The following is a 27,806-nucleotide window of genomic DNA, read 5'->3' as shown; positions in this document are numbered from 1 at the left end:
AAAAAAAAAATCACGTTTTTGGGTTTTTCACAATGGAAGGATTTTATTTGAAGTGATCAGAAAGGACATGAATTGATTTAGGATCGGGCGACGGAGGTTCTTCCAGCGCTAATTGTCAATACGGAACATCCCAAATCAATAGTTGCCCTGGTTGTGATTCCTGTAGCCTCCTCGCTGGTAGCCGCCTTGTTTGGATTGGTAACCGCCTTTGCCGCCGTCTGCGACACGGGGTACGTACATCCATCAATGATGATTCGGAGACAAAATGAAAGGCGCCGCTTACCTCTCTGGTACGATTGTTTTTGTTGATAGCCGCCTTTCTGATCTGTGAATGAGAGCGACAGTCAATTAGCATTTGACATTCAATCTCAAAAACAAAGGCATAATCATCATAAAACATCTTTTTTTGTGCACCAAGATAGAGTGATACTTCAGCTCACAAACTTAATTGGTTCCCAGAAAGTGTGTGTAAGGCGAAAAGTTCATCTTCCAAACATTTATTTCCCATAAGAAACCATTAAAATGAGAATAATCCGTTCCCAGGTCCCCATAAAACATAACTTTCAAAATATACCTTATTTTATGTACAATAAATGTGCTGTTATATTGTATGAAAGAAATAAACTATCATTTCATTGACCTTTGTGATAGTCGTTGATGCAATTGCCTCTTAATGATACCCAAGTGAAGTTGCCGTGCTTTCTCGGCGACAATACCCTCACTTACACTGTCCCCTGCTACTTGCTTTTCATTAATCCAAATCAACAGATGTTTTTCAGCCTCTTCTATTGCCTGAGACCGTTGCTTAGAAAACACGGAAACACCCTTAGCCACACGTAGCAATGGTCGACTTAGCATACTGGTACTGGTACGCTAAGTCACACAAATGCACACCTCGTTGGTGTTTTTCGATGATCTCCTTCTTCCGCTCGTCTTTTTTGGCTTAACACTAGCCTGTGTTAGGGTCTTTTTCAGTCCCATAATAGCAAAAGTACTGCACTTGATAACAAACCACGCCTGCACTCAAAGAAAGGGGGTGTGGAAAACTAGTCCGCCAGCCTCCGTGGCACCGTGTGGTTTGGTTGGTCCACCAAAAACTAGTTTGTCAACCGAGACTATATGCTCGCGAATTTAATGTTCGTAAGGTGAAAAAATGGTGAGCTAAGGCGTTTGTAAGCTGAGGTATCACTGTACTTGACCGAATCTTTTGAGGGAAAATCGAGCGAGCTAACCTCTGTTGAAGTATCCGCCGTAGACGCCCTGCTTGAGGTCAAAGACGCGCTCGTTGTTCTCCACCAGGCTGCCCAGTTTCTCGGCCAGCTGCAAGGCCATGTTCTGCAGGGAGGTAGGCTCCGTGCGGTGCATCACCACCGTCTGCGTGGGCTGGTCCAGAGAGGCCTGGCAGCGGCGGGCAGGCGGACAGACGGACGGACGGCGTGATTCAGCTAAACAAATGACAAGAAAGGAATCTCCCGGCGGCGCCGAGGTTACCATGAGCTCCTCGTTGATGATCATTTTGCTGATGATGCTGTGAACGGTCGCGATCTCCAACTCAAACATGTCGGACAGCGTCGCCATGCTAGGAAATAAAAAGGGATTTAAACCAAAAGCTTTCACAAAGGTGGCTGGCAGAAAATATAACTCGCTATTGATTGATTAAAAACATTTTTTCACTTTGCATTGTTGTGTGGTGTGCAGGTGTTTTTAAAATACAGTGATTCTTCAGCTTACGAACGCTTTAGCTTACGAACTTTTGTATTTTGGGAAGTACTTTGGCTATTATGGGATGGAAAAAGACCCCACCGCAGGCGAAGAGGACACAAAAGAAAATGACGGTCGAGCAGAAGAAGGAGATCATCGAAAAACATCAACAAGGTGTGTGTTTGTGTGACCTAGCGTCCCAGTACCAGTACGCTAAGTCGACTATTGCTACGTGTGGCTAAGGGTGTTTCTGGGTTGTCTAAGTAACGGTCTGAAGAGGTTGAAAAACTTCTGTTCTGATTTGGATTAATGAAAAGCAGCTAACAGTGGACAGTGTGAGTGAGGGTATTATCGCAGAGAAAGCACGGCAACTTCACTCAGATATCATCGAGAGGCAACGACATTAACGACCATCACAAAGGTCAATAAAACGACTTTATTATAGAGTACCATTTATTTCTTTAATTACAATACACTAGCACATTTATTATACATAAAATAAGGTCTATTTTGTGTAGTTTGACGGATTATTTCGTAGAAAATTATGTTTTATGGGGAACTGGGAACGGATTATTCTCATTTTCATGGTTTCTTATGGGAACTAAATATTTGGAAGACAAACATTTCGCCTTACGCACACTTTCTGGGAACCAATTAAGTTCGTAAGCTGAGGTATCACTGTAGCACTTGATGTTGCCATGGCGATGAGAAAGAACGGACCTGATGGAGTCGTACACGCTGCTGTAAGTGAAGAGGTACGTCCTCAGCGACTCCTCTTGGATCTTCCTACTCAAAACAAAAGCATGGCGGTTAGCAAGGCGACGAGGGCAAACGAGCAAACATGGCGAAGGCCCACCTGACGAGCATGTCGCGCACTCGCTGCGTCTCGGGAAAAAGGTCCCACACTTTGCTGTTCATCTTGTCGTTGATGATGAAGGAGTGGCAGGTGCGCCAGTCGCCCATCTTCATGGCCTTGCTGGCCGCCACCACGTGCTCGCGCATGCTCTCCGGGGGGCCTGTGAGCAACGTAAAGATACTTGGAACGTATTCCTAAAGCACCGACGTCTTCCGGACTGACCGAGTAGCGGCTGGCGCTCTCCCACTCGCAGCTGATGGTGGAACTGCTTGCTGATCATGCGGCGGCGGGCGTCAAACTCGTGGGCGGCCATGTAAGGGATTTCCAACAACATGGCCGACACCAGGTACACGCACTCCAGCAGCTCCAGGTTGATGTGCATGTGGAAGGGCACCTGAGATCCGCACACCAGCCACGGCCAACACGTTATCATCATCATAATAACAATAAGAAATTTCATTTATAAGCGCCTTTCAAAACTCTCAAGGTCACTTGACAGTCACAGGAGAAGCTTTTCTGTGGGTGAGTAGCGGCAGCCACATGCGCCAGCGTTCACTCAACCCGGAAGCAACTCAAATAGATAGAAAGCTAGCTAATACAGTAATAATAATACGTTTCATTTATAAGCACCTTTCAAAACTCTCAAGGTCACTTTATAGTCACAGGATACAGTCGCTAATAGATAGCTACCTAGCCAGCTAGATAGATAAACGATAGCTAGCGAGCCATCTAGAGAGCTAATAGATAGCAAATAGATAGTTAGGTAGCGAGCTAGACTGTCATAAGTCTTCTCTCATAAGGAATTCTGTCAAACGGAAAAAAAAAAGGATGTGTATTAATAACTTTTTTCCCAACCGTCGCCATATTTTTGCTGATATTTCCTTTTTAACGTCATTTTGGTTAACGATAGTCAAGGTGTGCACTGACTTGTCTCCGCTTCTCGATCTTCTCCTGCTCGGCGTTCCTCTCCTGCATGTTCCTCATGAGTAAACCTTGGCCCAGCAGCTCCTTGGCGCGACCCGACGACTGGATGTCCAGCAAGGCGTTGTGGGCGTCTTTGATCATGCCTTGGCGGAAGGCGCAGATGCCCAATTGGACCATGGTTCTGTTGTAGAGGATCTAGGAGGACGGAAAAGCCAACGTCAAAGTCCTCACGGCGCCGGTTTTGCGGGAGATGCCGCACCTGAACGGGCGGGTCGGCGTGCTGGATGTTGTCCTGCAGGTGGCTCATGAGCATCAGGTCGCGGGCCTGGTACCAACGCGAATGCAGCGCGTGGTGGTAGATGTGGCAGAGGATGGCGCAGGTCCGGATGCGGTCGGTGCGGTCTTTGGCGTAGATGAACTTGCACAGGCGGTCCATCGCCACGGCGCTGTCCTCGCCCTCGCTCTCCTGCTGGTCCTGCTGGGACTGCGCGGCGGCGGGCGGGCGGAAGACCTCGTAAGAGCGACCCAGACGGGCAATTTTGCCGATCTTCTCACCTTCGTTTCCGCCTGGACGCCAAGGCTTTTGCGGTGAGCCTTGTAATCAAACTTGTAGTAGGTGTGCATGATTCGATGGAGGTAAATGCGGCAAATCTCCTCCGTGGTGCCCTTGTTCTCCAAGTAGGTGAGCAGGCGGTCCATGATGTTGCACACCCGCTCTTCATCTTTGAGATTATCCACGTATTCTGCGGGCGGGGGTCGAGGTCGGAGCGTTCTTCCGGCCCCGGCGGGTTCCGAGAGCGCAGACGTGCTTACCTTGTGAATGAGGATCTGTGTTCTGCATGATCTTCGTGAACTCTTCATCCATCCTCTCCACCAAAGTTAAAATGCAGCCACGCACTCTGAAAGGCTGAAGGGGTCAAAGGGTCAAAAGGCTGGGACAAAAAGGGGGAGGGCGAGGCTGAAGATACCTGATCTGAGATGGCCAAGTTCTCACTGTCCTCTGCAATGTTCTCCCCGATGAACATGTCGTTGTTAGCATAGAGGATGTTCAGCAGCTCATTGATGCAGTCCAGACACCTTTTCCACATTTCCGGCTGAAAAAAGGTTTAAAAAAGACATTAAAATGTGATGGATGAAAACGGCGCGCATCCTCGCCGTATAAAAAAGTTTGTTCCATCCCCACCTTCATAAAAGTCGCCATGTTGGTGTTGTAATCGTAGAGCGATGCGACGATGTTGAATTTAATTTTCACGTGGACGCCCTCGCCCAGGTTATGCTCTGCGGCGATGGCGGACAAGGCGTTGAGCAGGTCAATCTGGCCACTCCTGCCAAACAACAATTCCAATATTGTTTCCATTCTTAGATCGCTTTTAGATAAAAACGTGAATGCAAAAAGGCAACTAAGAAGACCAATGGCAAAACATGCTTGCTAACAGATTGCATTTTGGGCATCGAGTTGTGCATGGAGTGAATACGGACCGGTCGGTGCTTTTTTTGCCTCGAGCTTGCAGGATCTCATGGAGCTTCTTCACCACCACGGCCGTGTTGATCTCGGTCCCCTTGGCAAACATCTTTGGCTTCTCCTGACGGGTTTCACCAATCCAAGGGAAAAGGAAGTCAGGGTGGTTGACTTCCGCCTTTCTGGGAAAGCGTCCGTATGGGCATTTTCCTTACCTTGACGAGAGGGACGCCTCCCCGCACCTTCTCCCAGCCTCCCTCCACCTCCTCACCGCCTTCTTCTTCACCCTCTTCCTCCAGTTTCTCCTTCTTTTTCAGTTTCTTCTTCTTCCCCACCTTTTCGCCGCCCTTCTCGGGTGCGTGGGCCCTGTACCATGCGTACAATTTCGCGCCAAAACGTAAATTGATGAGGTTAAAAATGAATGAAGGCAGCTTCTCAGTAGATAAGATGTTCCAGCGCTCGGTCCAGAACTAACTTTGGCTTGGCAGCGACTCACTTTTTCAGGAAGACCATGGCGAGAGACGCACTCTTCCCCTCGCCGTCGTCAGAGCTCTCGCTGCCCGTGTCTACGGTGTCCGAGCCCCAGTCCTCGTCGTCTTCGTCGTCCTCGCTGGAGGAGGACTCGTCCTGTCAAAAGGGGACAATATTAGAACACGGTTGGTCTAAAAAGCACCACATCCAACGAAACCGTCTTCAGGCTCCTTACGCCGGATCCTTTGGCGGACTTGAGGAACTTGCTGGCATCTGGCGTGGGTTCCGGCTTTTTCTTCAGGAAGGATTTAGCCGACACGCCATCATCGTCATCATCTCCATCGCTGTCAGAGGATGAACCTGGTGACCAAAACAATGGCTCATATGAAACGCTGTTTCTTGAGAGCAAGAAGAGACACCACACAAAAAAAAAACAATAAAAAAACTGCTTTATTGTACCCGAATCATCTGGGCCCTTGTCCTCCTCTTCGTCAGCAGATTCTTGGGGATTCTACGACATTTATATTGAGAGGTGAATGAACATGCCGTTCGCGTAAAAGTACACATTTGAGTGGTGGATCTGCGGGTTTTTTTTGGTCACTCAATCACCTCCTTGTAAGCAGTAATTTCTGTCTCGTAATCCCGGTTGTACTTGCGGATCTTCTGGCGTAATGTGCTGAGGGCTTTTGCGTTGTTCTTGTTCATCTTCTTCTTCCCCTCTTTGTCCTCCCAGAGCTGAAAACAGGACATGAATTTTATATTTTGTTTTCCTAAAGGCTGCTCATAAAAGTGATTTGTCACCACCACCGCTGGAATTCAACCAAGATTTAAGAATGTTTTTTTTTTTTTTGTTTTAACGGAGGAGGAAATGAAAGGACTGACCTGATTGAGATAATCTTCCAGGTCTGCCAGAAGACGGATGTAGAAAGGTGGAACGCCCTCTTTGTCCACGATGTTCTTGCTTTTGAGGAACGCTCGACACAACTGCTCAAACTCCTCCAGGCACTTGGCCATGTCGCGGATCTTCATGGCATTGCGGATCGTCTTGATGAGATTAGTTAACTCCTCAAACCTACGACGCAGGACATAGATCATAGTTCATGCATGATGCTCACAGGACCAAAGGCGGGTTTAACTTGATATTAAGACCGCGGGGGGTCTAACCGCTTGTCTTTAGCACTGCGTACGACTCTCTTGGTGTCCTCCTCATCATCACTGAGAAGCAGCGACCTGCGGGGTCAGTCGCACGTGTGAGTTGGCTTCAATGTAAAATGGAACAATGCAATGGCGGAGAGACGCTCATATTTATTCATTGGACTCACTGCTTGAGCGTTGTGCCGGGTGCTTTAGGTGCAATCTCATCCGCCGACGAGGACTCCTCTGACTCGCTGTCAGACCCGGTGGCAAAGAAACGAGACATTGCTGAAGAAAGGGCTCAATCTAGAAAAAATATACGTATATGATAAAAAAATGCAGACCATTACAATCACACAATCTTAGGGAAAATACATAACGCAATTAGATGCCGCATGCAAAGTAACCATTTGTTTAATCTGTCGCTTTATCCCACAACTTCTCACAGCCACATTACAATGAACACATTAAAGTGTTACCTCTTTGTGCTTTTTCTTCACTATATCAGAATTATTTGTAAATCGAGGACAATACAATCTTAACCGAAATCTAAATCAATCTAAAGCCATTATTGTTATTTCGCTTAGCCTGAAAAAGTACAAGAAAATGTCTCAATTTGAGCCAACAAGAACAACACGACATTATGGTTTGTAATCTATGCCGCGTCTATTTGGACTTGTGTGTGATTGTGTTTGATTATTGACCACGTCAGATGCTTATCATGTTCTTTAAGATGGTTAGAAAATGACTCTTTGAGCAAACGATAAACGATAGACCTCACGAGTTGATTTCTAATTCGGCAAAGCCGATGTTATGATCCCAAAGTTGTCAGAATCGTCAACGACGCGGTTAGCTTCCAATTCGGCTGCGTGCTAACGTGTACCGGGGCTAATGCTAAGGAAAGCTTCTTCCGTTAGCATTCGTGCTTCACAAGGGCAAAAAAGGAACAAGAGTCGACCGATGAGCACATTTTATTGCCTGAAACTCACCTACGTCCTTTTGAAATGTGTTATGTTGTGCTTCTGTGTTGTTTGAGTGTTTAGAAAATCCAGTTTTGCTGCTGCGTTGACACGGAGAAATCGTGCGGCGGTCTATACGGATGACTCGCGGCCGGAAAAGGAAGTGACGCAATTCCTCAGCGCTTTGGTCAAGCCACGCCTACAGCGACCCTGAGCGTCGAAAGTCGGTATCGTCAGCTATTTTTATTAATTTATGCTCTTTTAAATAGTAGAATTATTTTTAATAATATTAATTATTATTATACATTGTAGTTATGAGCGCCTTTCAAAACTCTCAAGGACACTTTACAACCAGAGGATAAGTGAGCAGCGGTAGCCAGACGCGCCAACATTCAGCCAACCCGGAAGTAACACACACACACACACTCAGGCCACTAACCTAAATATAAAAAGGTCATCGGCACAATAACATTGTCAAGTGCTACGTCATGCAATGTCACGTCAATTTTATTATCGTAAATAAAATGTTTCAAATATTATCAACATTTATAGTGCTCATTGGTGCACGATCACACCAATGTTATTATTGTACATACAATGTTTAAAATACATTAGTTAATTTCTGTGCATTTTCACACATCATTTTCTTGCTTGTGTCTTTGTAGTTCTGGAAGAAAACAGGTTATTGTTAACAAGATAGACAGAATAATATTATCTTGGAGATTGTTTTGATATTTTATATGGTGACGAGAAGCAGCGAGTACCCTCTTTCAGTCGTTGTATTTCAGCTTCCAGCACGGCGCATTTAGCACAACCTGCAAGGGAACAAACATGGTGGCGATCTGGACTTCTTTTTAATCACAAAAAGTCTCATGAAGTGACCTGAACCTTTGGCCAAATGAGTTCCCTGACTCGTCACCGCTGGTTTTCGGTTTTTGGTTCTGGTGGCGACATCTTTCGCTGCAGCATCTGATGGGGGGGGGGGGGTCAAGGGTCATATCAAGGAGACCGATATGGGACTGAAATCAAGAAGGTGCACAATCGGCCATTTTAAAAAGTGGATTCCAACCAACCGCCATTTGCCGTTTTCGACGTCAGCCTCAAGGTTTTTACGACGCTTGACGCATCGACGGGAAGCCTCGAGGCGACGATGACGCCGGACGCTGACGGGACGTCTGAAATAAGGAGCAACCGCACGGGAGTGTTGGTGACACTGTTATAAGGAAGGGACATTTTGTTTCCATTTTTACCCGTCTTTGCCTTCTTCTTCACAACAAATTGCGCGTCTTTGTTTAAGTCGCGCTTCCTGCTTTGAAGAACGGGAGCGGCCGAATTGGACGCTAAGGAGGAACAAAGAAGGGATTCATTTGGCAACACAAATAGCCACGATTAGCGTTAGCTAAAATGCACAAGATCCTTCACAGAGGGAGGCAATCTCCTCCAAATGGAATCAACTGATTTTCAAAATGGCCGCCCGTCTTCTACCCTTGAATGACGGCGTCGTGACGTCATTGTGGGACGAATAAAGCTTTTTCTGATTACGTGGCTTATCGGCGCTCCCGGTGGACGGCGGCTGGAGAAACGGGGGCCTGGGGATGCCCGATGACCTTCCGGCGATTGGCGGCCTCTGCGCTGCCGTCTTCGGCTGCCGCGCGGGTGGCCTCAACCCTGGCGGCAAATGCGCGGGTGAGCTTTTGGTCGTCAGTGTCACAGCCAACCACAACCATCCACTTTACTTGCCTGTGGTCGATGAGCGCAGCTTGTATGAGCTGGAAACGCTTGAGCTCTAAAAAAAAAGGGGGGGTGGAACCATATTAGCTTTTCTATCTATCTCGCTATCTATTAGCTAGCTATCTGGGTATTAACTAGCTATTAGCTAGCTATCTATGTCGCTATCTATGGACTAGCTATTTATTAACTAGCTATCTATATCGCTATCTATGTCACTTCAATTGCTGCTGTGGACTGCAAATTTCCCCATTGCGGGACGAATAAAGGTATTCTGATTCTGATCTATGGACTAGCTATCTATTAACTAGCTATTAGCTAGCTATATATTTGCTGTCTATTTTAACTAAATAGCTGGCTATCTATATAGGTATCTATTAGCTAGCTATCTGGCTAGCTATCTATTTGCTATTTAGCTAGCTAGTACCCATCTATCTCACTATCTAGCTAGCTATTGGCTATCTATCTATTAACTAGCTATTAGCTAGCTATATATTTGCTGTCTATTTTAACTAAATAGCTGGCTATCTATATAGGTATCTATTAGCTAGCTATCTGGCTAGCTATCTATTTGCTATTTAGCTAGCTAGTACCCATCTATCTCACTATCTAGCTAGCTATTGGCTATCTATCTATTAACTAGCTATTAGCTAGCTAGCTTTCTATCGATTTGAGTGATTCCGGGTTGAGCGAACGCTGCTCACCCACACAAAAACGGATCCAGTGACTGTAAAGTGACCTTGAGAGTTTTGAAAGACGCTTACAAATGAACCGTCTGATGATAAACACACAAAGGAGTCAGAATTCCTTGTCGAAGGAGATTGTTGCGATTTTACCTCCTGCGGGGCCGAAGCCGGTCTTGGCAATCGGAGACCCGACGGCGCCGCGGCGTCTCGTCTGGGCAGCAACGTGGACGGCTTCAATTTCTGCAGCAGCGACGGCGCTTTGGAAAAAGGCGCCAGCGATTTGGCGGGCGGCAATATTTTGGGAGTGGAGATCATCCGGGCAACGTCGGGCGCGGCCTGAACTTCCTCCCCGTCCGCTTTTTGGGAAGACGCCATCACTTTGCTGTCATCCGGCCAGGCGGCGAAGCTCATTTTGACGTCGGGCAACGGCGTGGAAGTGATGAAGTTGCCCCCCGCGCCAACTGGACCGCCGTCGCTTGAGTGGCTTTCGGACACGTTGAAGGTGCCGTTGGACTTTGGGAGTTCAACCTCAAAGGTCTTTCGATGGCCGTCGCTAAAGCTGCTTTCCCGAGAAGGAGCCTCAGGCCGAGCGTTAGCGGAGCTCCTTTCCGGCGTGCTAGCTGCGCCATTGTCCTGGGAGCGCGGGAGCGTCTCCGGGGCGCCATCGGAGGTCCTTTCACCTCCGTCGCAGCGAGCGTCAAAGGTGTCCCTGGGGGTGTCGGGAACCGCCCCCGGATTGGACCGAGAGACCAGATCAAAGGTATGATTGACGCGACTGTCGCTCAAAGCGCTTTCCGGCAGCGTGACGGTTCCGGCGGATGACGACGTCAGCTCAAAGGTGATGCAGCGAGCGGCGCCGGAGTCGCTTTTGGACAGAACTGGCTTGGCCTGACGGGGAGGCATCTCGGCGACATCTTTGAGGTCTTCCGTAGCGCCGGTTGTCGACTCAGGAGGAAGCTGGTCCGGGTCCTGTTTGGTAGGGTCTACGTCCTGGGATGTTGAAAGGGACCTTTGCTTGCTCGATTCATCAAGACTCATGGCTTCGGCGAGTTTACGCTCACCGCTCGCCTCCACGTTGATCTTCTGCTCCGTGATGGAATCAAATGAGACGTTGGTACAGTCCGGCAAGGACTCATATTGCACCCACAAGACCGAAGCGTCGCCTCGGTTGCTGTTCGCTTTGAGCTCCATCTTTGGCGTCTGGAAGGAAGCCATTTTAGATTTGCTGATGGTCATGATTTGCTTTGCGGGGGTTTCCATCAACGTCCTTGCAGCCAGAGGCGTCGTCGTCGTCGTCTTCGTCTTCGGGGTTTGAAGGAGCGACAAGTTGGTGTGACGAAGAATGTCGTCGACATTTGTGAGTTCGAGGAGACTGAGATCCGGGAAGTCCCGCTCGTCCAAATAGCGCCTTTTGGTTGGTGTCGTCACACACGGGGGGCAGTTTTCTTTCGTTTCATCCGCTTCTTCAGATAAACATTCCGTCGTCACACCAGCCATCGTAAATTAGGACGGTTAAATCCAACACGCACTCTCAAGATAACGACTGCTAACGGTTTTTTTTTGTCACAGTCCAGACAGCCGTTAAAAAAATGTTTGTTTTTTTTTTGGGGGGGGGGGAAGCCGGTTGACAGACGGAAAAACGACGCACCCGGTTGCAAATGGCGCTTCGACGTTGATCTTCGATTCCACAAAAAGAAAAAGACGTGGCGATTTTCGGCTTTTGGTGACCATCGGGAAATGTTTCGTATCGTTTCGCTTTTAAACGAATTTCCAGGAAGTTTGCCGACCAATCACAAACGCGAGTTCCTTCTTCGCTTGTTTCAGTTGGCATACTACAGCGCCCTCGTGTGGTTTGGTGTCCTTCCAACCCAACCCAAACGACTCCAGTGTTCTTTGCACATTTTATTCCATTTTTAAGAAAGAGAAATGAAAGGATCTCAATTTGGAAGAAGATGTGTTTGGTGAAACTTGTAAACGTTTAAATTAAAGCATCAACTCCAGCATGACGCGAAGCTGCTTTTGGCGTTTGGTCACCGCGTGTTGCCCGTCCTGCTTGATGGCTTGCGTCCCGTCACGTGTCCCGTTTGGGTTGGAGGCCTGCCAAGTGTCCTCTGCGGACAACACAAATGGAAAAGGGGGATAATAATCATAATACATTTCATTTAGCAGCGCTTTTCAAAACTCTCAAGGTCACTTTACAGTCACAAGAGAAGTTTTTCCATGGGTGAGCAGCGGCAGCCACACGCGCCAGCGTTCACTCAACCCGGAAGCTGGCTAGTTAATATCTAGCTAATAGCTAGTTAATATCTAGCTATCTAGAAAGATAGCGAATAGATAGCTAGCTAGATAAGCAGCTAATTAGTCAGATGGATAATAGACAGCAAATAGCTAGCTATCCAGCTAGTTACCGAGATAGCTAATAGAGAGCAAATAGATGGCTAGCTAGATAGCCAGCGAGGCAGTTCGCTAATAGACAGAAAATATATAGCTAGCTAGTTAGTTAGCTAATAGACAGCAAATAGCTAGCTAGCCAGCCAGTTAGGCTAAGAGACAGCAAATAGCTAGCTAGCTAGCTAGATAACCAGCTAATTAGTCAGATAGCTAATAGCTAGCTTGCTATCTATGATTCGAATCATTGATGGCGGAGCACTCCGTCAAAGCCGCATGCATGATGGCCTCTTTTCTCAGTTGATTGCACTCCTCCCCGTTTTCTTACCTTGACCTTTGCTGTGACCTTTGACCCTTGGCCTCTTTTTCTTCTTCTTCCCCTAAGAAGCAACATTTCCGTCAGTGCTTTGGCTGCGCCCCGGTCAAATATTCCGTGTGGACTTACGTAGTTTTCGGTGCAGGACCAATGTGGGTGTCGCTGACTGTGAAGTAGCTTAGCGGCGTCGGCTAGCTGGTAATATTTGCCCTGCTGCTTTTTGCTCAGCGACTTCCACTGCGCACGGGCGGCATCATTCAGTGCCGAGCTTTCTTTTGGATCTATTTATTCTTGTCCACTCACCATCCGTCCCACCACTTTGTTGACATCGGCGCTGTTTCGAATGTTGAGCAGAGCGACGACCTTTGGCCTCTGCTCCTGCCGGAACAGCATGAAGGCGTTGAGCGGCTTCTTGACGTAGCCTCCAACGTTTTGCTTCTCATCCTCTCCGTCTCCGCATTCTGCTGCCCTGCTGGAGTGGGACAGAGGTCACGGAGGGGTCACGGGGGGGTCATACTTGAAGACTATAATTTCAATATAGCGTCCTTTATGAGTGGCTGCATTTCCAGCATCTCCTGCATGTTGTTTTCTACTCCTTTCTTTCCTTTCATAACTTTGCTGCTGTAAAATGTCAATTTCTCCACCGCGAGACTACTACTAATAATAATAAATTTTATTTCTAAGTGCTTTTCAAAACTCACTTTACAGTCACAGGATATTTTTTCTGCGGGTGAGCAGCGGCAGCCACACGCGCCAGCGTTCACTCAACCAGGAAGTATAACATCAAGTAAAAAAAAATAACAAAAATAAAAAATAAAAACTAAACCAAAAAAAATAAAAAAGACAAGAAAAAAAAGTAGAGAAAATAAACTAAAAAAACAAAAAAAATACAAAAGAAAAAAAAAAAATAAAAAAAAAAATGCAAATCCAATCCCTTCCGGATTTGCGGTTCCTGTTTTTTTTTAACCTTCCTTGCCCAATGGCATTTTATTACCAGGGTTGCGGGTTCTATTCCTGGCGATGACATTCAACTTTTGCCAGGGGTGTTGATGATCTTTGTGGGATAATTCTGCTTCTACTTTGAAGATAATAACGAAGGAAGATAGCTAATAAACTATCTATCTAGCTATCTGGCTATCCATCTATTAGCCATCTACCCAGCTAGCTAGCTATTAGCCATCTACCCAGCTAGCTATCTGGCTGGCTAGCTTTCTATCTAATTGAGTTATTCCGGGTTGAGTGAACGCTGGCGCGTGTGGCTGCCGCTGCTCACCCACAGAAAAAAAAACGCGACTGTAAAGTGACCTTGAGAGTTTTGAAAGGCGCTTATAAATCACATGTATTAGTATTATAATTATTATTGTGATGCTAAATAGTGTCACCTTTTTTGAAGGTCCACGTGTCCTGCAGTGGTCAAGCTCACCGCACCAGGTTGCATCATCATCATCATCATCGCCGGCTCGTCTGCCTGAAGAGTCGCAAACGGCGAAAAGTGGTTTTTTTCAAAATAAAATTATTTAAAAAAAAAAAATGTGTTTTCTTACCAGTTCAGCACTGAAGGGACTTGGGTAGCATTCATAGTGAAGTGGCTGGGGGAAGAAGAGCAGAGCCAACAAAGCCCATTCAACTCACGTTCTTATTTTGTCTCAACAATTTTTGTCACCCCCCGCTCACCAGAATGTGCCCGTACGGCGTCTCCACGACGGGCACCCCCGAAGTCGAGACCTCCGGCGTCTTCCCCAAAGGGAACCAAACCCCCGAGCCGTCCACTTGGCCTTCCACCGTCCGAAGCTCCGCGTAGACAATTCCTTCCGGCGGCGAAGGAACATTCGGCGTCCAGTCGGGGGCGTCGCCCATCACGTGCAGAGGGCCGAGACCCCCCCGCGGCGCCGAGAGCGCTTCTCTATCCATCGGACGGCGGCGGTGTCGGATGACGAAGCTGCGACGCACAGTCAACCAACGGAATTGTCCTTCAATCGTCATTTCAGAAGGCCAATAATACTTTTTTTGATGGCGAGCTTCTTGCCCTTTGACCTTTTCCGCGTCCGACATTTTTTTGTGTTGATACTCACTTGCAAAAGGCACTCTGTGAATGAGAGGTCTGACCGAGACTTTGGTCGCTCGCACACGTGCAACTGACCCAGCCGATGCTGCCTTTCATCCCTTTGGTGTCTTTGTGACATCATTCGTCGCCACGACAATCGCCTTGGCAGCAATAATTTGTACTTTTATTTTGAAAAATTCAATTTTAAGAAATACTGAAATTAACCCCCCGCTTAACCTTCCTTGCCCAATGGCATTTTATTACCAGGGTTGCCTGGTTTTTGAAAAAAAAAAAAAACACTTTTCGCCGTTTCTTTTTGTTATGCTTAGAATATCTTGTTTTCTATCCTTTTTGGAAAGTGACCTTGAGAGTTTTGAAAGGCGCTTATAAATGAAATGTATTATTATTATTATTATAAATAATTTCCACTTTATTCCAATAATACACAAACAGATGCAGATGCCCAAAAAGTCGAGGGCGTGTCACTTTTGGCTGCCTTTCTTCAATTTGGTCTTGAGCTCCGAGATGAAGTGATTTCCAAACCTAAAAATAAAAACAAAATATGAAATGAAAACGGCCGGCGGACGCATTTAAAGATAATACAAAGGACGTCGTCATCACCCCGTTTGTTTTGCCGTCGTCTGTTTTGGTGGAGGCGGCACGGCAGCTTGCTTGGCGGCGGCGGCGGTGGCGGCCTTGGGCGACGCTCGCAGGTCGGCTTCCTGTCAATCAATTCCAACATGAGATGCTCCCTCTTATGGCTAGCAGTTCATAATAATAATCCATTTCATTTCTAAGCGCCTTTCAAAACTCTCAAGGTCACTTTTTAGTCACAGGAAAAGTTTTTCTGTGGGTGAGCAGCGGCAGCCACACGCGCCAGCGTTCCCTCAACCCGGAAGTAACTCAAATAGATAGAAAGCTAGCTAGCTAGTTAATAGCTAGTTAATAGATAGCTACATAGATAATTGATAGCTCTATAGATAGCTAATAGATAGCGAGCTAGATAGCTAATGGACAGAAAATAGCTAGCTAGTAGCCAGCTAGTTAGTTAGATTGCTAATGGATAGCCAATAGCTAGCTTTCGAGTACATTTGAACGTACTCGACGCGCCACAAAATAAACAAACAAATGGGTAACTCAAATAGATAGAAAGCTAGCTAGCCAGCGAGTAGATAGCTAATAGATAGCTACCTAAATAGCAAGCTAGATAGCTACATAGATGTTAGCGCTTTAACAAGCTGTAACAAAGCACTAACACGGAGGCTAATGACGCCCCCCGGTGGAAAAGTTAAACATTGCCAGGGGTGTGACCAGCGCTTAATCGGCAAAAACTTGAAAAACCAAAACTCGAATAAAGATTTTTTCGTCATGACATAATCATCAAAATTGAGAAAAGAAAAAAGGTTGAGCGTCACTCACCGACTTGGGCCATTTTTTTAGAAGAGGAAACGGCGCCGCCAGCCCTCAAAAACGCCAACAAGACGCCGTTAGCCGACGCTCAAAAATCAAGCAAAACGGGGCGAGAAGGAAGGGAGGGCGAGCGAGCGACCCACCGGGCAGTTTGATTCCGAAACCCAAACCCCCCAACACGTGAACCCCGACGGGGAGTTTGGATGTCGGGCGAGGCGGCGAGTTGACGGGGTGCAGCGAGGGTCTTTGGAGAAGCCGGCGCCGATCTTTGGGGGGTCTCACGCGGGGGTTCTTCACGGCTATTCGGAACTTTTGGGGGGCAAAGTTCAGCACCAAGCTGCTCACCTGACAGTTTGGAGACAAAAATGACATGAATCATCATCATCATCATCATCATCATCGTTTCAATTCTAAGCGCCTTTCAAAACTCTCAAGGTCACTTTACAATCACAGGATACGTTTTTTTCTGTGGGTGAGCAGCGGCAGCCACACGTGCCAGCATTCATTCACTCAACCCGGAAGTAACTCAAATGGATAGAAAGCTAGCTCGCTAAGAGATAGCTAATAATAATAATAATACATTTCATTTACAAGCGCTTTTCAAAACTCTCTTTACATCATAGTGACAAAATGATAGCTCGCCGGCTAGCTATCTATTAGCTATCTGGCTGGCTATATAGCTATCTAGCTTGCTGGCTATTAGTTGGCTGGCTAGCTTTCTATCTATTTGAGTTATTCCGGGTTGAGTGAACAATGAACGACTAGCTCGATAGCTATTTGCTATTTATTATCGATTAGCAATCTGTCGTCTGTCTGTGTGGATGGCTATCGAGCTAGCTACGTATTAGCCGCTACCTCAAGTTGACACTCGGGCTTGTCCGCCGATTGCGCAATCGTCTTCTTCCGGCTTTCCGGTTCCTTGGGCGGCTCCCCGGATTCGGGCGGCAAGATTTCCAAGGATTTCACCTCAACAAGTCGTTGAGCGCCGGCGGCGAAGCGGGACTCGCCAAGGCCCGACTCGGGGGACAGTATGATGGGGTCGTGGTCCCGTTTGGGGTCAAAGCGCTCTTCCGGACAAGCGTCCCGCGTCCCCGTTTGGACAATGGCTTCTCCACGTCGGCTGTCCGAGCAGGGTGCCGTTGCCTCGGGCCGACGCGTCAAAGCGGTTCCGGTGTCACTTAGCCCCAGGTTGACCTTAGGCTCAACCTGTTCGTATTCTGTCACCTTTGACCTCGGGTCCCTCACGGCGCACTTTTCGCCTTTCATCTCTCCTCCGGCTAGCGACGATCCATCAAGGTTGCTTCCCGTTTGCGCCGCCGCCATTCCATCTTTGGCGTTGTCATCGTGATCTCCCGCGGCGTCGTCCGAGCGCCAAGTTTGAACCGGCGCCACCTCGCCGCCCAACGGACCCGATTCCCCCTCGGGGGGGCTGGCGTCCATCTTGGAGGTGGCGCGAGTGGCGTCGATTTTGACTGGTTCGCCCATGGCCGCATGGCACTGTGTGATGACATTTTTTGCTGACTTCGCTTGGCGCTCGCTAGCGGAAGCGTCCGTTTCGCCGGCGTCCGTCGGCTCGTCGTCTTTTGCGCCAACGTCCAATCGTTCGGGGTGTGAATCAACTTCAGAGTGACAATTTCTCGCTCCGTCAGAAGCTAGCGTGACCCAACCGTCGTCATTCTTCGTCTTTTCTTGTCCCGTTGGCCCACTGGGTTTTTCTAGGCTCGCCGTGGTCTTTTCCGGAAGACTCAAATGAGTGACCGTTGCCGCAGAATCACTCGGTGGTTCCGAGTTTAGTTTTTTTTCAAGAGCCCAGTCGGGCGGCGAAGCACTCGGTGGACACGCCGCCTCGTCGGGTGGATCCTGACAGGGAGCGGCGGAGTCGCCATCGCCGCTGGAATCGCTTTCAGCCATGGAATCTTGGAGCAGGTCGTGATTGGTGATGTTAAAAGGTCCCGGCCTCAGGAACCTGATGACCGCTCCGGCTAAATAGTACTGACAAGCAAGCACACAGATACAATAAAGTCATTATTTTCTTCATTTCATTTCCATCAATATCTCAGAAGACAAAAAATATCACCAATACTCTGCAGAGAATTCGATTACAACTTCAGGTATAAGCTACATAATTGACCGGAATTCATTTTTAAACCGTAAATGAGCTCAATTTAGCCTTTAAAAAATAAAAAAACTTTGAAACGTAGTTTTTATGCTCTAGTTTGTTGCCTTTTTTTGTCCAATTTAATGTCAGAACTACACACAATAAGGAAAAAAACAACCCATTCTCACCAATAGCGAGAAAATACGCCATCTAGCGTCTGTGAGGCAGCAATGCAAATAAAGGGTGTATTGTCAGTGACGTCACTGTGAACCCTCACCTTCAGGCTGGTGGAAATGGTCCCGTATTTCACACCCGGCACGTGTTTGCTGAATGTTTTGGACATTTTTTTGGAGGCGAACTAAAACAAAATGGTGGACACCTGCACCAACCGCCGTGACGTACATCTGAGACACGCACGCGGTGCGAGCACGCACGTCAAAACGGAAAGAGAGGCGACAAGTGTCGAAAACGAAGCGACAATGACCACGTCAAAGTCAAAATGTGTCGTTGTAGGCGGAAGAGATAACGACGGCAAGCGTTTTATTGGCTATACTGCATTTCCTGTTTGGGGCGTCTTATTTTGAAACTTCCTGGAAGAACCGGCAGGTACATTCGGTCGTCATGTTTAAACCTGCTAATTGATGGGAACTTGACTTTTCGCGATGGTTAAAAACGTACATTGTTTTGTCTGTTTGTGGTATGACACCTATTTTAATGGAGATAAATCCACTAAATATTTTTTTAAAGATATTTTTGTGTGCGTGTTCATGTTCTCTCTCTTACTGTGTGCTTATGTTGAGAATAAAAGCATTCGTTTTAAAATATGTATATGACATCGCTTTCATGCTTTCAAGCGAGTTTGAAAGCAAATCCGAATCAACACACACGCGAGCATCGCGGCCGCTCACCAAAACATTCCACAGCGTCCCCTCGGCTCTGTCTGGATCCATCGGCGAAAAGGACACTTTACGAACGGATGAAAAAAAACGACGTTTTTGCTTGTTTCAACAGTCCCAATGGAAGCACAAACGTTCTACCGGGTGGTCGCAGGTTGGCACCGGCATCAAAAAGTTGCTCGTCACGTGCACGGGTTGGGTTCGTCCTAATCTGAAGACTTCCGGCCAATGAGGAGCGTGATTGGGCGCAGCTGAGGAGAAAACATTTCCACGCATTTTCTCTTGATTGTCCATCAGGAGTATTTTATTCCAGAATCATAAATAAATAAATAATAATCTTTTTCATTTATAAGCGCCTTTTAAAACTCTAAAGGCCACTTTTCAGTCACAGGATCAGTATTTTCTGTGTCGGTGAGCAGCGGCAGCCACACGGGCCAGCGTTCAACTCAACCCCGAAGTAACTCAAATGGATATCAAGCTAGCTAGCCAATAGATAGCCATTAGCCAGCAAATAGATAGCCATTAGCCAGCGAACAGATATCCATTAGCTAGCAAATAGATAGCCATCAGCTAGTGAATAGATAGCTAAAAATACGCAAAGAGCAATTCTGATCATTGGTGTCATTTTGGCCCAAATATGGCGAGGGGCCACACAAAAATGTCAGAGACTCAAACCAAAATCAGACTTTTTGTTTTTTATTTGATGGAATTTAATCGTGATTGACATGATTTGATTGAATGGAAAAAGTAGAAAAGTCCAGCAGCAGCCATTGTGCCACCAAGTGAGCAAGCAAGCTGAAAGCAAAGCAACATGGTAATAAATAAACAGCCAAACGCGTGCAGGTGGCGCCTTTTTCTCCATGACCAACAACACAAAAAAAAAAAACAGCCCACTTGTTATTTGTTGCTGTCCAAAAAGTGGACAAAATGTTGGCTTTTGGATGAAGATCTTCACATGAAAGAAACCTCCTCATTGGGCTCTAAAAGACAGTAAGAGGCCACCAAAATAAGATTACATTCTAGTAACAATTTTCAAAATAAAGCGCACAAAATGGCAAAAAAGAATTCTGGAGATCAAAGCGTGTTTGTGTTACCCGTCCAACTTCTGTAAACGGGGAGGACGAGTGCCGGGTGGCTGAGCTCCACCAGAACCCTCAGGCGAGCTCTCTCGCTTTCGCCGCTCCCCGTCATCAAATTGACTTTGTTGATGTATAAGGCGCCACAGTCTTCCTCTTCCTCTTCCTCTTCCTCTTCCTCGTCGTCTGACGACTTGCTCTCCTCCTTTTTGTCCCGCTCCGTTTTCTCCTCGGCGTCCACTTTAGCGTCGGAAAGGGAAACATCCGGAGCTAGTAGATAGTCAGCTAGACAGCTAGCTATATAGCTAGTAGATAACCGGCGAGGTAGCTAGCTATATAACCAGCTAAATAGCTAGCTAGACAGCTAGTAGATAACCGGCGAGGTAGCTAGCTATATAACTAGCTAAATAGCTAGGTAGATAGCCAGCTATATAGCTAGTAGATAGCCGGCTGGACAGCTAGCTAATAGATAGCCAGCTATTTATCCAGCCAGCCAGCTAAATAGCCAAATTGCAAGCGAGCTAGATAGCCAGCTACACAGCTTATAGCAAATAGCTAGCTAGCTAGATGGTCAGCAACGGTGACTCCGTTCAGTCAGGAATAACTCAAATAGACCAAGTTAGCTAGCTAGCTAATAGATAACTAATAGAAAGCTAGCCAGCTATTTTTGAGGCGGTTTGATGCTATCTATCCAGCCAGCTAGACAGCTAATAGTTTGCAAATAGCTCGGTAGCAGGCCAGCCAGATAAGTCATTCGCTGCCATTCACGAAGAAGACAGGACGGCTGTGTCAGGGCGCCATTACCGGTCGGCCGGGCGGCATTCCGGCGATTGCGGCCGGGCGCCGAGGCGGATCTCTCCAGGGCGCACACGCTTTTCAGCTCCCTCTGGCCATCGTCGCCGATCTCCTCCGTCTCAGTGGACTGGAGCGGCGAGAGGGTGTCGCCGCCCGCCGTCCACAGTAACTTGACCTTGGGGTGACCCCCTTTCAGCAGGAGTGAGAAGACCCCCACGCCTTCGCTGCTCCAACACACCGAAACGGAGGCGGGGATGCTGGGAGCAACTGGAACGACAACAAGTGGCCCAGATGGCTCATTCTGCCTCCCGTCCACCGGAGGGCGCTGTCGGATTTGTTTTTGGGGAGGAGCCGATAAAGAGGAGAGCGCGCGCCCATTGGTTCTTACCGATGTCAACACTTCTCCAAAGTCTCTCGACGGGTTCTTGCAGGGAGCGATGCTGGACTCGGCATTTGATGCCCGCCCCCCGCCGTTTTTTCCCCGGGGGGTCGTCGGCGGTGGTCAAAGTGGCCGTGGCCCTGTAGAGTCGGGGGCCAATCTCCACGGGGCCCCACAGCCGGCCGCCCTCCAGCGCCTCGTCCTCGCCGCCGTCCCCCCGCACCCTCAGCCAAGTCACCGTCACGTCGGGGGGGTAGAAATCGCTGATCTGGCAACCCAAGGTTAGCGAGCGCTCGCCCGCGCGCGAGATGTCCGACACGCGGGGTTGCTTGATGAAGCCTGCAGGTCGGGGGGCCAAAGCGGGGTGAATGGCGCCGGCGTTCGTAAAACGGCGACGCCCTCTGACCTCTGGTCTCTCGAGTGACGGGCCGCTTGAGGGCCACGTGGTGGACGCTGACCCACACCCGCGCGGCCCCCCGTTCCAATTCGCTCCGTGGCAGTTTGCACTGACTGGAAGCGGAGAAAAAGCCCCGGTCGTCCGGGCGGGGGCAGGTGGAGGCCTGCGAAGCCACCGGGCTCAGCTCGCCGCCTTGACAGAACCAGCGGAAGGTGATGACGTCCGGGTGGAAGTGGGACGCTCGCACCGTCATGCTGATGACCTCTGACAAGGAAACAAAATGGCCGCCCTTTCAAAAGACACTTTCCACTCATCATCATAATAATACATTTCATTTAGAAGCGCCTTTCAAAACTCTCACGGTCACTTTATTGTCACAGGACACAGCCACACGCGCCAGCGTTCACTCAACACGCAAGTAACTCAAATAGATAGAAAGCTAGCCTAATAGATAGCCAATAGCCAGCGAGCTAGACCGCTATATAGCTAGCCAGATAGCTATATAGGTAATAGATAGCCAGCCAGGTGGCCAATATAGCTAGCTAAAGACCTTTTTAGCTAGCTTTTGTAGTGCTAGCTATCTATATCTATGTATTTATTTAACTATTTATTTAATTACCATCGTGAAATTGGCTTTTTTTGCTGTGCCAAATTGAGAAAACATTTTTGCGAGGTATTTTAAGAAGTGAACATGAAAAGTAAGATATTGCTCACTTTTTTGAAGGCCATTTTTTTTTTAATACAGGGAACATCCGACTTACGACCGAGTTCCGTTCCGACACAATGGTCGTAAGTCGAGAAGGTCGTAAGTCGAAATTCATTCAAAATGTTGAAGAGAGACTCGGAGGCTAAACTCCCCCTCTTAAAATGTTAAAAATAGGGTCTGGAGGTCGTGGTCGTAAGTCGGATGTGACCTGTATGTGGAAAAACACAAACCTACATATCTCACACCCGGAGGGTCTGCCTCACCCGAGTTGTTTGGTGTCTCCGCCAGCTGGATTTCAGAAACCTCCGGTGCGGCTAAAAGCAAATCAAATAAAATGAATACAAATGAGACGGGCGCACGAGCGCGGGCGTTGACGCGCCCGTCGATCCAAAGTCCTTACAGAGCACGGCGAACCTCTCCGAGACTCTTTCCATCACAATCTTGTCTTTGCCGATGTAGGACACCTGACACTTAAAGACCGCCCCCTTGTGGACGGAAATCCGCGGGACGAAGGTCAGCGAGGACACCAGGTGCTGACCGCCGCTGGCCGCCGAGCGCAGAGGGCCTTGCGAGTGCAGCTTGTAGTAACACGTCTCTCCGCCGGAGGGCAGCAGAGGGCCTTTCTCCGGAGCTGGCGGGGCGAGAGCGAGGCCGGCGGGCGAGCTCGTGGCGGTTAGTCGCCCGGAGTGGCGCGCCGAATCGGCTCGGGAGGGGCCTGCAGTGGCACGGCATTAGTGAAATCGAGCAGCGGGTCAGTGGGCGGCGTCCAATAGATGGCGCCGTGCGAGCGAGTTTCGAGATTGGGAATTCCGGCTCTTTCGGCTCCCAAATGACTCCTCGGTTTTTTTAAATCAATTCATTTATTACCAAAAAATAATGCCAATTATATGTAAAAAAAAGTACAATGTATCATTTTTCTTATTGATACAGCTCCCTATTAGGAGACGGCTCCAGTCATTCACTTTCAAGAGCCGGTTCGTTCACAAACGACACATCGCTATTGGTCGCCACGTAGCGTCGCGCTAAATGTTCAAAGCGATCCAGAAAATTCCCAAACCAAAAAAATGAGCGGCATTTGTTCGGGTGTCGACGTTGCTACCTGTGAGGGAGGTGTCGGAAATGGGGGCGTCATTGAGGAACCACGCCGTCCGGACTCGGTCCACCCGCCTTCCTTCGATGCTCACGCTGACTCGGCCCTTTTGACCCACAACCACGCGAGGCGGGAGGATGATTCCCGACACCGCCAAAGACTTTTGCTTCTCTGGTTGACGATGGAAATGGGTCAAAAGATGACCCACCTGACCCCCCCAAAAAAGCATAAACACCCCACCCCCTTCTCACCATCTCTCCGCCTCCAAGAAAAACCAAAGCACAAGAGGAAGACGAGCACCAAGGAGATACACATCATTGCTACGGATGCCTTGGCAGATTTGGTCAGCAGCGGCGCCTCATCTGGAGTCAAAATAAACATCCAATAAAAGCGCTACGTCATCGACCGCCATCAAGTGACAAAGCAATGGGTTGATTTCATCCGAAACTGCTTTTGTTGAGCGACACGCAAACGGCGAGCGTCACCTCGAAGGTCCAATTGGCGCAGGTCGGCGAGCGCCCGTGTCGGCGGCGCCGCGCCGGGCTGCTGAACGGCGCACTCCACTTGGCCGCCCCGACGGCGCTGTTCGCGGCTCAGCGTGAAGTAGCGGGCGCTTCGGAAGGTCCCGTCCGGGTTCTGCTCAAGGGCGGGGGGGTCGGGCAGGGCGCTGCCGTTTTGCAGCCAGGAGACTGAAAGCTCCTCCGGGAAGAAGCTTTCCAGGTGGCACCGGAGGGTGAGGGGCCCGTCGGGTTCGGGTGAGCCCACGGTTGACAGGCTGACGGCGGGGGGGTCTGAAAAGGAGACAGGAAGTTAGGTCTCTAGTTAGAGACCTAGCTAGCTAATAGATAGCTAGCGAGATAGCTAGCCAGCCTGCCAGATCGCTTTTTACTCGCCCGTTTGTCGTTTAGCAATCAACTAGCAACCTGGATTTTGCGCAAGGCCGGTTGGAGGTACTCTAAAACAGCTTATGACCCCGTTTTGACAAAAGGGGGCGCTCACGGGTGATGTTGAGTCGAAAGCTGATCTCCCGCCAGACGCCGTCATGGCCGACTTGGCAGGCGAAGGTGGCATTGCGGTCCCACGGACTCGGGTAGTAGGTGAGGTTGGCGGCCGCGCGGTAGAAGCCGTCGGCCATCTTTTCCCCCGCCAGATGGGGGCCCGAATGGATGAGTTGACCTTCTCGGGTCCAGGCGAAGGTCACGGGCGGGGGGTAGAAGCCATCTGCGTGGCATTCCAGCTGGCCCGCCGCACCCAGCGCCATCCACTGTTGGGGTGTTGACACAGTGGGTGGGGCTTGGGAGGGGAAATTAGAATCATACATTTAATTTCTAAGCGCCTTTCAAAACTCTCAAGGACACTTTACAGTCACGGGATATTTTTTCCGCGAGTGAGCAGCGGTAGCCAAACGCGCCATTGTTAAGCTAGCATTAGCGGTAGCCGTCTTTTTCCTTAAACCGGTCACGACAGTCAGAGTACAGTCATACATCGGTTTTCGATCATAAAATGTTCCAGAAAACCGATTTGTTCAAAAACCCAAACAACATTTCCCATTATAATCAATGTAAAATGTGTTAATCCGTTCCGTCTGCTTTTTTTTTTTTTTTTAAATCACGATTGAACAATACAAACACGTCAACTCACAAAATAACGCTACACAAGAATAATGCGTCAGTCACAATGAGACGTGACACCAGGAAGTGACGTATAAGGAAGTGGAGGTTCAGGTGTTCAGGTGTCAGTCAATTCAGTTTAGTCGAGAACACATTTTCATTTGCAAAAAATAATTTTTGGGTCAAAAACCAAGACGTTTGAAAAACAAGTTTTGACTGTACCCCCCACCCCGATCTTAGCTAGCTAGCTAACTTCATCTATTTGAGTTATTCCCGGTTGAACGGGGTCACCATTGCTGGCTACCTGGCTAGCTACCTATTTGCTATTGATTAGCTGTCTAACTAGCTAGCTAGTTATCTATCTATTAGTTATATATTAGCTAGCTAGCTAACTTGATCTATTTGAGTTATTCCCGATTGAACGGGGTCACCGTTGCTGGCTAGCTATCTATTTGCTATCTATTAGCTGTTTACAGGGGGGTGGCGTTAACGTACCAACGACGCTGAGCGTCACCTCGCCGGAGTGCAGCGTTTCGGCGTGGCGGCGGCGGACCGTGCATCGATACGGCCCCTGCAGGCTCAGGTTCACGCCGACGACCGTCAGCGAAAAGTCTCCGGCCTGGAAACGGGCCGTGGTCCAAAAGAAGCCATCTCGCGTCCCGCCGCCGGAATTCCCCAACCGGGCCACGGCCGAGCCGTTGCGCAGCCACTCCACTTCCAGCGCCGCCTCGGCGGATTGCTCCCACGTCAGGTTGGCGTGGCAAGGGAGGCTGGCATTGGCGTTGGGCCTGGCGCGAATTTCCAAGCAGGACGCTAAAACAGGGGGGGTGGGGGGTAATCAGGGTCAAGGAAAATCAAAGAGAGATGAGCTCAAATGGCTGCCGACCACATCCTTTTCAAACGTCAATCGTTCTCTTTGACAAATTGTTTCTTTTGATCCTGGCTTTGAAGTGCTGGCAATCGGCGGGAATTTTCCAGGCAAAAGAAAGACGGACGCTTAATTAGTAACCGGCGCCATAAATCCCTGTCAGCAAACATAAAAGCGTGCGCTGGAAAACTTTGCACGTCATTGTTTGTCAATCACAAAATAAGCGAGTGACAGCGGACACTTGAGAGACTAACGCCGTTTCACGTTTTAAAGCGGAAAAATGTCAACGTTTGAAAAGGACACCATATTACATGTCGTACTCTCGTAATCACAACAAAGTGTCCAAATGGAGCTCAAGATTCAGCATCAAAGCTTATTTTTTGGATTTCAAGATAGCGCCGCAAGAGTGACTGCCTTCACAGCAGCTCCTGTATTTTTTTTTTCCTACTTCTTCCTTTCCTTTCCACTTATTTTCATCACTTGGCTGCTGTGAAATGTCAATTTCTCCACTGTGAGACTAATATAGGCTCATCTAATCAAAATCAGAATCATCTTTATTGTCAAGTACTGAATGTAGAACACAAAGTCTCCGGTAGAACACGCTGCACTAGTATCATCATAAGAAAAATGGAGGAAAATGGAGGAGGGAGCATACACTTCTACTTGGGTTAGTGTTTAGAGAGTTAATGGTGACGTGGGAAGAAGCTGTTTAAATGTCTGCTGGATTTGGAATCGATAGCGCCTGCCTGAGGGGAGTTGCTGGAAAAGGTGGTGGGCAGGGTGCGGAGGGTCCAGTAGGACTTTCCGCGCCCTTGTTTGGATTCGTGCAGTCTTAGTTAATGTAATCTAATGTAGCCTATCAGGCAATAAAAAAGAAAAACAAACAAAACACACCCGCATAATAGCAGCCATAAAGTTGTCACGAAAAGACGGCCATCTTTTGATACGAGACGGTACAAGCGACAATAGGCGGGGGCGACACTCACCCTTGTTTATAAGGTCCAAGGAGACCAGGAAGACGAGGACTTTACACCGCATGGTCTGGAAAACGGCTTCTTCCTTATCGCCGGGCCCTCTTGCGCTCTTATATAGTCGGGAGTCGCTCGCTGACAAGGGGGTGGGCTCCACTTGGGAAAGGACGGAGTACAGTCAGCAAAATGGCAGCAAAAGAGGAGGCCTGTGAAATGTGGAGCAGGATGTGTGGGGAGGGCCAACCGGGTCCAGTGCCCAAAAGCGCTCACTTAAAATTCAAAGTGGCCCGGGGCCAAGATGGCGGGGGGCCTACTTGCCATTGGCGACACAAAAACGCCATCCAGCTGAGCTTCAGTGGCCCATCGCTCTTGTGCGACCGCGATGCTTTCCGAACCACCGTTTGTGTGGATCTTCTTCTCTTAGCCGCCCCCCCCCACCACCACCACCATCCCAGTAAAGGTCAGAAAACAACAATAGCAAAAAAACATTTTCAAGTCAGGGACATAAAATGGCGTTTCGGTCAGTTCGAATTGTTTTTTTTTGGCGTGTGAGGTGGGGGCTTTTATAACAATAATAATAATCCTACATTTAATTTCCAAGCGCCTTTCAGAACACCCAAGGACAATTTACAATTAAAAGAACAATACACAGAACAATAAAACCATAAATAAATGACACATTTTAACTTAAAATATGAATTTCAAAATAAAATAAAATTAATAAATAATAAAAATAAATTTTAGCTGGCCTTGGCTTGTTAGCAGCAAAAAGTTGCGCGTGGGAAATTCATTGCACCTCAATTCTGCTTGTACAGTAATTTGTACACGTAAGAATAACCCTGGC

The 27,806-nt window shown here is 48.3% G+C and overlaps 5 protein-coding genes across 11 annotated transcripts; all 5 read right to left on the bottom strand.

Moving 5' to 3' along the window:
- Positions 1-10: 10 nt before the first annotated feature.
- Positions 11-7,669, bottom strand: eif3c (eukaryotic translation initiation factor 3, subunit C). 2 transcript variants are annotated; one of them, XM_089015530.1, is made up of 23 exons: positions 7,535-7,669; positions 6,734-6,851; positions 6,576-6,641; positions 6,294-6,483; positions 6,021-6,146; positions 5,871-5,922; positions 5,647-5,771; positions 5,437-5,567; positions 5,156-5,306; positions 4,961-5,064; positions 4,665-4,806; positions 4,450-4,575; positions 4,295-4,388; positions 4,037-4,224; positions 3,741-3,965; positions 3,485-3,676; positions 2,780-2,951; positions 2,558-2,717; positions 2,422-2,487; positions 1,492-1,579; positions 1,233-1,398; positions 284-325; positions 11-218 (listed from the first exon to the last, which is right to left on the bottom strand). In XM_089015530.1, the coding sequence occupies exons 2-23, from the start codon at positions 6,829-6,831 to the stop codon at positions 136-138; spliced, it is 2,787 nt and encodes a 928-aa protein (XP_088871656.1). In that variant the 5' UTR covers positions 6,832-6,851; positions 7,535-7,669; the 3' UTR covers positions 11-135. The 2 variants fall into 2 exon arrangements, with proteins under 2 accessions (XP_088871656.1, XP_088871655.1); XM_089015529.1 differs by having other exon boundaries at positions 11-325.
- Positions 7,670-8,001: 332 nt separating this feature from the next.
- Positions 8,002-11,680, bottom strand: LOC148887846 (uncharacterized). 2 transcript variants are annotated; one of them, XM_089015546.1, is made up of 8 exons: positions 10,069-11,680; positions 9,245-9,290; positions 9,047-9,172; positions 8,755-8,844; positions 8,578-8,679; positions 8,393-8,473; positions 8,269-8,319; positions 8,002-8,171 (listed from the first exon to the last, which is right to left on the bottom strand). In XM_089015546.1, the coding sequence occupies exons 1-8, from the start codon at positions 11,413-11,415 to the stop codon at positions 8,137-8,139; spliced, it is 1,878 nt and encodes a 625-aa protein (XP_088871672.1). In that variant the 5' UTR covers positions 11,416-11,680; the 3' UTR covers positions 8,002-8,136. The 2 variants fall into 2 exon arrangements, with proteins under 2 accessions (XP_088871672.1, XP_088871671.1); XM_089015545.1 differs by having other exon boundaries at positions 8,036-8,319.
- Positions 11,681-11,813: 133 nt separating this feature from the next.
- LOC148887845 (transcription factor 7-like 1-C) lies at positions 11,814-14,092 on the bottom strand. The gene is made up of 5 exons (XM_089015592.1): positions 14,005-14,092; positions 12,926-13,094; positions 12,752-12,859; positions 12,635-12,686; positions 11,814-12,029 (listed from the first exon to the last, which is right to left on the bottom strand). Exons 1-5 carry the CDS (start codon positions 14,073-14,075, stop codon positions 11,902-11,904), a joined length of 528 nt encoding a protein of 175 aa, XP_088871718.1. The 5' UTR covers positions 14,076-14,092; the 3' UTR covers positions 11,814-11,901.
- An 863-nt stretch (positions 14,093-14,955) lies between these two features.
- LOC148887844 (uncharacterized) lies at positions 14,956-20,003 on the bottom strand. Its single transcript, XM_089015551.1, has 7 exons — positions 19,965-20,003; positions 19,083-19,321; positions 16,932-18,068; positions 16,220-16,421; positions 16,086-16,129; positions 15,288-15,388; positions 14,956-15,209 (listed from the first exon to the last, which is right to left on the bottom strand). Exons 2-7 carry the CDS (start codon positions 19,122-19,124, stop codon positions 15,149-15,151), a joined length of 1,587 nt encoding a protein of 528 aa, XP_088871677.1. The 5' UTR covers positions 19,125-19,321; positions 19,965-20,003; the 3' UTR covers positions 14,956-15,148.
- Positions 19,351-27,380, bottom strand: LOC148887843 (uncharacterized). Of its 5 annotated transcripts, none has more exons than XM_089015535.1 (13): positions 26,978-27,380; positions 25,619-25,936; positions 24,513-24,806; positions 23,999-24,304; positions 23,765-23,875; positions 23,523-23,684; positions 22,824-23,054; positions 22,687-22,737; positions 21,727-21,981; positions 21,330-21,659; positions 20,924-21,208; positions 20,165-20,416; positions 19,351-20,050 (listed from the first exon to the last, which is right to left on the bottom strand). In XM_089015535.1, exons 1-13 carry the CDS (start codon positions 27,027-27,029, stop codon positions 20,022-20,024), a joined length of 2,676 nt encoding a protein of 891 aa, XP_088871661.1. In that variant the 5' UTR covers positions 27,030-27,380; the 3' UTR covers positions 19,351-20,021. The 5 variants fall into 5 exon arrangements, with proteins under 5 accessions (XP_088871661.1, XP_088871658.1, XP_088871660.1 ...); XM_089015532.1 differs by having other exon boundaries at positions 20,165-20,386; positions 20,951-21,208; positions 26,978-27,379; XM_089015534.1 differs by having other exon boundaries at positions 22,824-23,138; positions 26,978-27,378.
- Between the last annotated feature and the right edge of the window lie 426 nt (positions 27,381-27,806).

This window comes from Hippocampus bargibanti, linkage group LG15 (assembly GCF_051943395.1).
Source record: "Hippocampus bargibanti isolate YZ-2025 linkage group LG15, ASM5194339v1, whole genome shotgun sequence".
NCBI lineage: Eukaryota > Metazoa > Chordata > Actinopteri > Syngnathiformes > Syngnathidae > Hippocampus > Hippocampus bargibanti.
Note: the sequence above shows the minus strand (reverse complement) of the source record. Positions and strands in the feature narration are given on the sequence as shown.

Excerpts from the sequence above, each read along its gene's own strand:
- eif3c (XM_089015529.1), bottom strand. The coding sequence starts at position 6,831 with ATGTCTCGTTTCTTTGCCACCGGGTCTGACAGCGAGTCAGAGGAGTCC. Across the intron at positions 5,923-6,020 it reads AAATTACTGCTTACAAGGAG|AATCCCCAAGAATCTGCTGA; the intron begins GTGATTGAGTGA and ends TAAATGTCGTAG. Across the intron at positions 4,807-4,960 it reads GGCAAAAAAAGCACCGACCG|GAGTGGCCAGATTGACCTGC; the intron begins GTCCGTATTCAC and ends GTTGTTTGGCAG.
- LOC148887846 (XM_089015545.1), bottom strand. The coding sequence starts at position 11,415 with ATGGCTGGTGTGACGACGGAATGTTTATCTGAAGAAGCGGATGAAACG. Across the intron at positions 9,291-10,068 it reads CGGCTTCGGCCCCGCAGGAG|AGCTCAAGCGTTTCCAGCTC; the intron begins GTAAAATCGCAA and ends CTTTTTTTTTAG. Across the intron at positions 9,173-9,244 it reads GCTGCGCTCATCGACCACAG|GGTTGAGGCCACCCGCGCGG; the intron begins GCAAGTAAAGTG and ends ATTTGCCGCCAG.
- LOC148887845 (XM_089015592.1), bottom strand. The coding sequence starts at position 14,075 with ATGATGATGATGATGATGCAACCTGGTGCGGTGAGCTTGACCACTGCA. Across the intron at positions 13,095-14,004 it reads CACGTGGACCTTCAAAAAAG|CAGGGCAGCAGAATGCGGAG; the intron begins GTGACACTATTT and ends GTCCCACTCCAG. Across the intron at positions 12,030-12,634 it reads AGGTCACAGCAAAGGTCAAG|AGGACACTTGGCAGGCCTCC; the intron begins GTAAGAAAACGG and ends TGTTGTCCGCAG.
- LOC148887844 (XM_089015551.1), bottom strand. The coding sequence starts at position 19,124 with ATGGATCCAGACAGAGCCGAGGGGACGCTGTGGAATGTTTTG. Across the intron at positions 16,422-16,931 it reads AGCCCGAGTGTCAACTTGAG|GTGAGCAGCTTGGTGCTGAA; the intron begins GTAGCGGCTAAT and ends CCAAACTGTCAG. Across the intron at positions 15,389-16,085 it reads TAAAAAAATGGCCCAAGTCG|GAAGCCGACCTGCGAGCGTC; the intron begins GTGAGTGACGCT and ends ATTGATTGACAG.
- LOC148887843 (XM_089015534.1), bottom strand. The coding sequence starts at position 27,029 with ATGCGGTGTAAAGTCCTCGTCTTCCTGGTCTCCTTGGACCTTATAAAC. Across the intron at positions 22,738-22,823 it reads GGAGAGGTTCGCCGTGCTCT|CCGCACCGGAGGTTTCTGAA; the intron begins GTAAGGACTTTG and ends ATTTGCTTTTAG. Across the intron at positions 20,051-20,164 it reads CGTTTACAGAAGTTGGACGG|AGCCCAATGAGGAGGTTTCT; the intron begins GTAACACAAACA and ends ACTGTCTTTTAG.